General features: G+C 39.8%; 1 protein-coding gene across 1 annotated transcript in view; it reads right to left on the reverse strand.

The window, feature by feature from the left end:
• LOC103351935 (CCR4-NOT transcription complex subunit 3-like) overlaps positions 1-11,326 on the reverse strand; it is an 83,992-nt gene that overhangs the window by 59,382 nt on the left and 13,284 nt on the right. The window contains 1 exon segment of the mRNA XM_070066687.1: positions 9,712-9,977. Coding sequence (XP_069922788.1) covers positions 9,712-9,977 — 266 coding nt within the window.

Raw genomic sequence — 11,326 nt, forward strand, 5'->3', positions numbered from 1 at the left:
AGCGCTTTCTCAACTTGAGCAGAAAAGGCACAAGAAATGTCAAAAGCCCTGTTAAAGATGATTCCTTGTTTTGGATTTCCATGGTCACTCTAGAGGGTCTAAAATAACTCAGCAGGTAGATACCGCTCTAGGAATTGCTTATCATCTCTATGCCTCTTGGAGACCTCAGTCATCAGATAAAGTTGAAAAGACTATTCATACTATTAAGAAAATTCTGGTTAAGCTTTGGATAGAGACTTCAGAAACATGGCTTAAACTATTGTCTATTGCCTTCCTCAGGATGAGATTGGCATCAAAGCTGCTTTAAATTTTAGTTCATTTGAAAGGCCATATGGGGGGATGGCACTGTGGCACAACTGGTTAAATCCCCAGCCTGCAGCACCAGCATTCCATATGAGCACATGTTTGAGTCCCTGCTGCTCCACTTCCAATCCAGCTCTCTGTTAATGCACCTGGGAAAGCAGCAGATGATGGCCCAAGCCCTTCAGCCCCTGAACCCAAGTGGGAGACCTAGAAAAAGCTCCTGGCTTCATATTGGCTCAGTTCTGGCTGCTGTAGCCAGAGAGTGAACCAGCAGTTGGAAGATCCCCCTCCCCACCTCTCTAATTCTGTCTTTAAAATAAATAGAATAAATCTTCACACAAAAAGAAAGGCCATATGGGAGACATTACCTTATTTCTGACATCCTCTTTGATTCAGAAACTCAAGATCAGATAAGGTATACTATTAATCTAGGTTGAGTACAAAAGGCTCTGATGTAATATGGTAACAAAATTCTGCCAATGACAGATCCCAAAAGTCATAGTCTATATCCCCAGGAGCTCAAGTTTTATTAAAAACAAAGATAAGGCTCTCCCTTTCTTCAGTTGCAGCCTAAATGGAAGGGACCTTACCAGGTTCTACTTAGCACTCCTACTGCAGTTAAGTTACAGGACATTTCATGCTGGGTACATTTGTCAATAATTTAATATCTACCCTTGAGTATTCACATGTACACATGGAGGATAAATATGTTTATTCTTGTGCACCAATTGTAGACCTCAAATACCTTTTCAAAAGGCAAAATGGTAAGTAAAATCTTAGCTTTTGTCACTTCAAGGCTGTGTACTTTATGGTAGACAGGTTTTATCTACTTCTTGCCTGAGTCTCCCAGGAAGCTACTACTGGCAGGACAATTCCTTATTGAGCTCTTCCATTGTCATAGAATATCCTGATATACTTTATGAAGCCATCTTAAAAAATCTATACCCAGTCCAGCTTTTACAGGAAGTACTAAAGTCTGTAGATGCTCTATCTAAGGCACTCATGGACAACAACTAGCCTTAGAATACGTACTGATAGGACAGGAGGACCATGTGCAGTGATTAATAGAATCTATCACATCTACTCTAACTGCAGTATGTTCACTGAAAAATATATTATAAATCTTTATGCCCAGGTTAGGTGGTTTTATAATCTGCACAGAGAAAATCTATCTGTACCTGCTATTTGAGAAACAATAAAATATGCCTTTCATTTATTTTTTAAAGATGTATTGATTTATTTGCGATGCAGCATTACAGACAGAGAGAGGGAGAGTCAGGTCTTCTATTCACTGTTTCACTCATCAAGTGGCTGCAATGGCCAGAGTTGGGCTGATCCGAAGCCAGGAGCCAGGAGCTTCTTCTGGGTCTCCCACATGAATGCAAGGGGCCCAAGGACTTGGACCATCTTCCACTTATTTCCCAGGCCATCAGTAAGGAGCTGGATCAGAATTGAAACACCTGGGACTCGAACCGGCCACCATATGGATGCCATGCACAGGTGGAGGCTTAACCTATTATGCCACAGCGCTGGCCCCACTTTCATCTCTTAAAGGCGATTCCACTCATGATTTATCTTTTTTCAATTATGTTCATTCTGATTGATAAACTTGTCTGTGTCAATTTGACAGTTTCTAGGAGTAATGATGACTTTGTGGGACCATGTGACAGATCAAATTCCTCTGGCTTATGAAGCAGACCCATTAGATGAGATATGTATAGTTTTCTGAAGCTAAGATAGGCATGGACAATGTCCATGATCATCAGGAAGCAGATGAAGATGGACACTTCATCTCTTAGCACCTGCTTAATTAAGAGTTGGAACTCTGTGGCAGGAATGAGGTGGGATAAATGGGCAATCAATTAGTTATGTCTGTGTATCTGGGTAGGTAAGCAGCTAGTTAGGTCTGTGGAGCCAGATATCTCATGCCACTATTGTTTCCCACACATGCACAACTTACCTGTCAATCAAAACATCTGACTTCCCATAACGCACATCTAATACCTAGGACGTGTGCATAGAGGCTACAAAAGGAATGGAAACTGCAAGAGCTGGCATTTTTCTGTGGTGGACCTCACCGTAAAGAAGGTCCATGTGTTTTCGGCACTCAACTTTGGACTTTGGCACACGAATATTGGCATGTGAATGGAACGTTTTTCACTCTCTCATTTTCTCTATTAACAGGTACGTTTTCAGTTTCCCTTTCTTCCTTAGTTTATGGACAACTCTTTGGGCCGTTCATGTTGTGTATTTCTTTGTGTAGGGTGGCCCACACCAGAGCATGAATGTATGTTTCCTGACTGACAAAGTGTTCTTGTTTGCACACTCTGCTTAGTATTGAAATTGGACATGACCCCCTAAAATTTATACAAAAAAATGTGGCCCTTTAGAGTTCTCCAGAAGTGTTATCTGGGGTGCCACATGTGCTACCAGAATTTGGGGTGCCATATAATTTCACCATATGCTTACTAATAAATCCCCAATATTAGTAAGCCCAAGAGGGTTCTTGCCTAATATTTAGAGAAGAATTCTAAATATCGGCACAGATAAACAAGGCAGCATGGTACATTTTAAGCCTTTATTTAGTGAGAAAGATGCATAGGAGAGTGAGAGCTTAATTTAAGAGAGAGAGGTGAATAGGGGTTCATACCAAGCACCAGGAACCAGCCACATGGATGAGTATCTAGGTCAGGAAGCCTAGGGCACGTGGCCTTCAGGAGGCGCAGGGCTACAGCAAGCCCGCCTCCTGGCAAGAGTCCAGGGAAGAAGAGAAGGATTGGGCCACACTGTGTCCTGGCTTTTAACCCACTTCCAAAGGGGAGTGGTTAATTACCCTGATTGGCTGGTTGGCACCCAGGTGTGGTCAGGTAGGGGGATGAGGTCACACAGGGGCGTGGTGAAGGTATCAGGTAGGGGCATGAGGTCACACGGGCGTGACGAAGGCTTGGTCTTCCAGCTCACAAACCTAATCGATTTTAACCTGTATGCCTGCCTACTTCTCTCTTTGTGGGAGACAAGAGCTTGCTTTTAAACCTTGTAAGTTCATCATCTAGATCAAATGTATGGAATATTTATTTTTGAACAGAGAAACAGAACAGAATTAGTAAACCAGGTAAATTAACTTCTTCATTTTGCTGCACCTAGTTTACTAATTATCATGTCAATTTAAAGGAGCAATGAAGCAACACTTGTGGAGAAGAGAGTAACAGTAAAAGAAATAAAAAAGTATAGAAAGGGAAGATTTATGTTGTAGAGTCTGACATGGCAGTCTCATAATTTAGCTTAAAGTTTTACATTGTTAAGAACATTTGTTATTAAATATGTTTATATATTAATATATATTTATATGTTATATTAATATATTATCTATATATTATATTATGCACTATATATTATATATTATGTATATTAATATATTTATATATTATAAATATATTAACTATATTTATATATTTAAGACCATGTTGGGGGGCTGACATTGTGGCATAATGGGTTAAGCTGCTGCCTGCAATGCACTTAGGAAAGCAGCAGAAGATGGCTCAAATGCTTAGACCCCTGCAACCATGTGGGAGACCCAGATGAAGTTCCTGGCTTGAGAGTGGCCCAGCTCTGGTCATTGGGGCATTTGGGGAGTGAACCAGCAGATGAAAGAGTGCCCCCCTTCCATAACTCTGCCTTTCAAGTAAGTAAAATAAATATAAAGACAAAAAAGAACATGTTGGGGCACTTCAGCTGTTAAGTTCGTATGGTGTACTTTGTAGGGAACTGAAGGAAGTTCTTGTAGAAATATCTTTATAAGGATATCACTAACATAATTAGGAAGATTATCAGAAGATTTAGTGACTTGCAAGTTACAGATAGTAAACATAATCGTATAGTAAATGATTACCTTTCAGAAAGCGAAAAGGGACAATTGATTGAGCAATGCAAGTGTAGAAGAAGGATACAACTCGTTAGGGTTACAGCTTCGGATATCTATTTAGAAGGTTGCAATCAGTCTGGAAAGATAAGACTAAAATATCTTGTTAAGTAGTTTAGCATTCATTCAATGATTTTAAACGGAAAGAAGCCACTTTATCCATATTTGATTAAAAAAAAAAACCCTCCCAAGTGATGTGTAAAAAGGGATGCAGTGTGTAAGTCCAGGAAAGTGCATTTGTGAACCAAGGATCACTAGGGGGAAGAGCAAAATGCTTATTAAAATTTCAATATCAAGTTTCATCCCAGATTTATAGAATTAGAATATCTGTATACAGGATCGTCCTAATGTACTTTTTCAAAAATGGTCCAAGGAAGATGTTTGATGTACTAAATTCTGCTATAAAGGGCTAAATTTTCATACATTAAGGCACGCCAGTATCATCTGTGCATAGCAAAATGATATTGCCTGCCACCTATACAGATGTGATTCTATATATTTGGAGCCCTGAAATCCTCCAAAAACTTATTCCTGGGACAGACAATGTGAAACAGTGGGTTAAACCACTGCTTGGGAGGCCTGCATACCATATCAGAGTGCTTTGATTCACCCATGAGGGCCTTTGTTACATGGTGATGGAAAGTGTAAAGCCCTCCAGAATATTTCACAAGTAACTAAAAGAAACTGAAGATAAAGCATTTGGCATCTGTATTTGCAGCTCAGTGTTCCCCAGTAGCTCACCATGCCTTTGTGTTTACTGTAGTTTGAAATTGCTAACCTTATTTTAAAGATCCATATTTTTGAGGTCATGCTGCTTACTCTGATTCTCCATATCAGATGTTACTGTTTTCTTTTCCTGTGGTTTGGTTAGGCATTTAGAATGTAGGTTGAGTACAATGGGTTGTCATTTCAGGTTCACTACCTTCCATTGTATTTCCTATCCTTGGTCTTGTCTTTCTTTTTTAAAGATTTATTTATTTATTTGAAAGGCAGAGTTACAGAGAGGCAGAGGCAGAGGCAGAGAGAGAGAGAGAGAGAGAGAGAGAAACACAGACAGAAAGGGGTCTTCTATCTGCTGGTTCACTTCCCAAATGGCTAAAAATGCCAGGGATGGGCTGATCTGAAGCCAGGAGCCAGGAGTTTCTTCTGGGTCTCCCATGTGGGTGCAGAGGCCCAAGCACTTGGGCCATCTTCCACTGCTTTCCCAGGCCATAAGCAGGGAGCTAGATTGGAAGTGGAACATCCAGGACCTGAACCGGTGCCCATATGGGATGCCGGCACTGCAGGTGGTGGCTTTACCTGCTATGCCACAGCGCCGCCCCCCCCCCCCCCATCCTTGGTCTTTTCTGTCACATCAGGTTTCTTTGCCTCATTTCATTTCTGGATCATTGTCTTAATAACAAACAAATCACTTAATCTTTGCCCAGATCAATTTCTCTGTTGATAGAACAAGGATCATATGCTTCCCTTCTGCCAAACTTGGACGGATGGTTTGAGGATTAATGGAGTGAGCCATTGAAATTCAGTTGAAATCCTTAAGGGAGAGTAATCCTAGAAGTATAATCCATTGTCCACATTGTTATATTTTCGTTCTATTGTAAAAAAAAGCCAGCATCCACACTTTACAATCAGAATCAATGCACAGATGAGAACTATAATCTTTTTAGAAGCATGTATGTTTTAAATATAGTTTACCTAACTTTTCCAGAGGCACAAAATTTAGTTCCAAAAATTATTTTTTTACAAGTAGGTGCTTATTTTATACAGTTCCTAAACATGTTCACAAATTGTTTTTGAAGCTCCTTGTCTCCAATTAGAAATGATGGGCAGGCTATTTTATAATTGTGTTGGGTCTTCAGGTCTTAGTGTTAAGTGAATCAATATCAGCATCAATCTTTATTTTTCTAAGATGAGAAGAGATGTTATTTGCAACTAAAGTTAGAAAGAAATTTTGAGTCTAGGTTGTTGTTTTGGCATAATACAGAAATCAAATAAAATCCTTGACATTTGTGATAGGTGCCTTCTTGGGGAACAGAAGAAAGCCTTTTTGAATTTTCATATGTGTGTTTTTAAATCCAAGTAGTGAAATTAATCAGAAGAAAAAGAGAACTTGATTAGGACATGGTTATAGAAAAGTGGATTTGGAATCTGAAAAGATGTTTTATTGTGAGACTCTTTATACCAAGATATTTATTGATTAATTAGTGTGTGTCATCATCTAAACTTTGTTTAATGAAATACATTTTTATAGAACCATTGCTATTTTAGCACTTAACACTTAACTTATTCAGTGAATGTAAAGTTGATGTAAATTCCTAATGAGCCAAAGCAGGTTGTGCAACAGAAGATGTCTAGATCAATTTCTGTGTTTTAGAATTGTTCATTCTGTTTGGAAACAGAAGACAGGGCAATGATTTAAAAAATGTTAAAAATGAACTGACGTTTGTAAATATTGTATTGGTAGTTGCAAATTGCAGTGTGATTATCTCACTTTCTCAATAAGATACACTCAGGTTGCCAGGCAAGAATATGTCTGTCAAGAAATCTCAGGCTGATAAAAAAATCCATTAAGATCACTTCCAAACTTCTGTATTTGCTGCCATTCTGTCACCAAGTTTGCATATTATTTTGTTCATAGAATATCGATTTTGAGCCATGTAACAATTTTTTAGGTATATTTATTTGAAAGAATCACGCAGAGAAGGAGAACCAGAGAGAGAGAGAGAGAGGGAGAGACACAGAGAGAGAATCTTTCCTTGCACTGGTTCACTCCCCAATTGGCCGAAATGGCCAGAGCTGCACTGATCCACAGCCAGGAGCCAGGAGCTTCCTCCAGGACTTTCAACACGAGTGCAGGGGCCCAACGACTTGGGCCATCTTCTACCACTTTCCTAGGCCATAGTAGAGAGCTGGAATTGAAAGTGGAGCAGCCGGGACTCGAACTGGTACCCATATGGGATGCCAGCACTGCAGGTGGCGTCTTTACCTGCTATGCCACAGCGCTGGCCTGAGCCATATAACATTTGAAACCTTTGTTTTTCTTAATTAAAATTGTTGGACACACTAAAAGTTTTGGGGCAAACAAATGAACACAACCAAGAGGTGGTATTTACAAGACACTCTGGGTTCTTTTCAATGGTTTCTATGACAATAGCATCATTCCCCTTAGTGTAATCACTGAGTTATTATGTTTGCCTTCAAATCTTTTCTTTATTCGTATATTGGCAGTTCTGATTTAGAGCAAGTGTACTCTTTACTTGTCATTAAGTACAGCATTATAATTATCAGTCCGCTTTATAATTGCACAGTCTCACTTAACCTTCATGTAAGTTTGTGAATGAAGGATCATTCCTATATAGGGATTGGGCTATTAGAAGATAGCTGTCAATTTTTATTTTGCCATATTCATCTTGTTCAAATGATTTCTTTCCCATAACTATTCTGTAGTCTGAATTATCCTAATCTATAATTAGCTTTCACATATCCTGTGTCTGTAATAACGTTCTGAAAGGGTCCTGAAACACAGCTGGTATCTCTGGGAGGGACTAGTAGAGGCAGTGAGATCATTAAAAAGTTCCAAAGGGAATTAAAAGGATAGATAATAACTCACTAACTATATTAAGGGCTGATGGATTTAATGACAAATCTTGATCATAAGAACAAGTATAGCAAATAGTATATAAATTATTATGTAAGAATTTCTCATGAGTTTTATGTTCTTAATGCACAACTTCATTATGATCTAATAAATTAATTTGATAGTTTTGTTCTCCCTATGCCATAATTATCTTGGACTCTTCATAGAGGTCACAACTTTCTTGTTTGTATTGGCTTTGTGATGGAAACATGACACTGATTGTGTTGACTTACATATAGTGGAGTTTGAAACAGAAAAAAAAGGGAAATTTTCAATTTGATTTAGCATTATGGGAACCGAGTATTTAAATGTTGTGCATCTAGACATTTATCTATGTTCACTTATTTTGATAAGGAAAGCCTACGTCAGTTGCTGATACTAAATCTAATCCAGATAAGTAGAACACACAAAAAAAGTGAACACATTTTAAATATTAACCAACATGTCTTCTAATCTTACAGAATGTCCTTTCACCTTGGTGTTCCCTCCATCTCAAACTAGCCCTTGACATTTATTGCTTTTAGGATATAAGGTTTATGGAGGAAGTGTAGAAAAAAATCAATTTAAAATGTATTTTTTGGAACCAGTGAGAAAGAAGCAGGTTAAAGAGAACACTTCCAAAAGGCATTGATAATTAGAAGCCTAAGCCATGAGAACTGTTTTGGAACAATATATAATGATGTATAAACAAATTCTATCTACCCTTCTCGTTTTTCCTTGTCACTAATTTTTGAAAGTCATCTGAAATTTGTAGTTCCCTCAGCTTTGCAGATCTGTCCAAGAGAGGAGGACATTTCTATAATGTGTCAAATCTCACAGTGATGTGATCAGCAGCAGGAACATACACAATTATGAGTGTTTGTTTAATCTTATATCCTGCGTGTGCGGCTACACATTGAGTAAGGACTCACCAGGGGCCGGTGCTGTGGCACAGAGGCTTAATGCCCTGGCCTGAAGTGCCCACATCCCATATGGGCACTGGTTCGAGACCCAGCTGCTCCACTTCCTTTCTAGCTCTCTGCTATGGCCTGGGAAAGCAAATAGAAGATGACCCAAGTCCTTGGGGCCCCCTGCACCCACGTGGGTGACCCAAAAGAATCTCCTGGCTCCTGGCTTCGGATTGGTGCAGCTCCAGCCATTGTGGCCACTGGGGAGTAAAACATCGGATGGAAGACCTCTTCTCTCTCTGCCTCTCCTCTCTCTGTGTAACTCTGACTTTCAAATAAATAAATAAATATTTTAAAAAAAGACTCACCAAACAGCATTCCATTACAAGATGGCGGAATAGGAAGGGAGCACACTGATAGTCCGGGGAGAGACAGTTTAATAAAAGTGGAGATACTGCAGGTTCAAGGAAGAGTAGGGGAAGAAACAGCAGAAGAAACTCTTCCAGAACGAGTGATTCACAGTGGACCTGCGTGGAGAGTGTGGGAGCCCACAGTTCGGGACACCAGCGGCAGACTCAACACACCAGCGCTGGAACGCGAGGTGAGCTGAACCTCAATAGCCGAGACACTGGCAGGCAAGCGGAAAGAGGAGACTAGTGGAAACGACCCCATGGGGAAAAGTTCACCAGGCTAACTAGAAGAGAGAGAGAGAGAAAAAAAAGTGACTGATACGGACACGGGTTTCTCTCTCTCCGCTCACCTCTCAAAGGCGAGCAAGACAAAGAGCAGGTGCCATCTTGAACATACGTCATAAGCAGAGCGACCTCAGGTCTGCACCAGCCCTGAGCCTAGCAGAAAAACCTGACTCTGGGCAGGGTGAATTAACAGGAGCTTAGGACCTAGTGAATTTGTGGTGCTACTGAACTGAGACTGTGAAAAAAGAGATGGTGGGGGAGAGAACTTACGGAATTCACGTGAGTACTCTCCAGAGACGCTACAGTTCCATAACTTGGCAACCCAGTGGGAGACTGAAGGAGAATTTGAGCCCACACTGAGGGCAGAACAGATTCCCTGTGTGGTCCTTGGGAAAGAGCTTCCATTACAAATTTCCTATGAAGATCTTTGTGCATAAACTCTTGCACATAGTAACAGAAATGTATCATCTTGCAAGTGGTTGTGCTGATGCAGAATATCTGAATCTGTTTGCAAGTTGTTTCAGAGGCTGTGTAAGCTACAGAAGGAGGAAGAAGCTGAAGGAGTGAGAAAATGAAACTCCAGTATGCTTCTCACATATTGAAAAAAATCCCATCCTTTAGGTTCAGTAGCACTCTTAGTGGTAGGCAGAACTGAGGTGATAGCAGTGGATAAGAAAAACAAAAGTATATTAAGGAGCTCCAGCAAATAAGCTGCTGTTTACTTGACCCCCCCCTTCCAGACCACTGAATACTGGAATGCCAAGTGTCACAGCACTCAGGTCTTGATCTGTCCTATATCTATGCTGTTTCTCTTGGGTACTCTCAGTCAGTCTAATGTCCACAAATGCTTTCTGTAATCCTCAGTTTCTCAAATCACTATATAAATCTCTGATATATACTTGGAATTTAAAGATTTATATCTCTTCAACTTAATTGTCATCTCAAATTTTTTACCTCATCTTTCCACCTACCTTTTTAGTTTAAATCATTTTTAATCTCTATGAATGGCAGTAGAATCTACCTAGCCATTCAAACCAGAATCTTCAGAGTCATTCTTAAAACTTTCCTTTTCATAACCCCACATGTAGAATCCATCAATAAGTACCGCCATTTGTAATTACTAAAAATCAGCATACTTGGTAGGTATTTAGCCTAGCTGTTAAGTCACCAGTTAATTCATAGCACATCCTACATCAGAGGATATAAGTTGAATTCCCAGCTCTGACTCCTGATGCCAGTTTCCTGCTAATGCAGACCCTGGGAGGAGATGGTGATGGCTCAAGTTATTGAGATCCTGCCATCCACAAGTGAAGCTTGAACTGAGTTTTCAGCACGCTTCATCCCTCACCAAGTCCCAACCATTGTGGGCATTTGTAGAGCAAATTAGCAGTTGGGAATTCAATTGCTCTCTCTATCATCTCTCTTTCTCTCTCTCCCTCTCCCCACCCCTTCTCTCTCTTTGCCTCTCACATGGAAAAGGAAGTTTATTTTGCTGCAAAAAATTGAGATATAGGCATTTTTTTTTCAAAATACTCATTCTCCATGAACTTTTAGAAGACCCTCGTATGAATCAAACACATCTATTTCTCTTCTTCTTCACTATCACTCACATTGTTAAGGCTACCATCTTTCAGTGTCTTTCAGAGCCACTATTAGATTCTTCTAAATATTCTTTGTAAATCTGCTGTCCTCTGAAATGGCAGTCAAAGAGGTCTTTTAAAAATATGAAATTGTATCATATTGCTCTATTGATAAAAGCCATCTCATAGCTTTTTTTCTCTTAGGTTAAAACCAAATTAACTTCAGTGATTCTTAAGACCTCAAATGGTCTGTTCCCTCAGTACTTCTCCCAACTCAGTGTGAGCCACATTTTCCATGCTCATAA

Source organism: Oryctolagus cuniculus, chromosome X (assembly GCF_964237555.1).
Source record: "Oryctolagus cuniculus chromosome X, mOryCun1.1, whole genome shotgun sequence".
NCBI lineage: Eukaryota > Metazoa > Chordata > Mammalia > Lagomorpha > Leporidae > Oryctolagus > Oryctolagus cuniculus.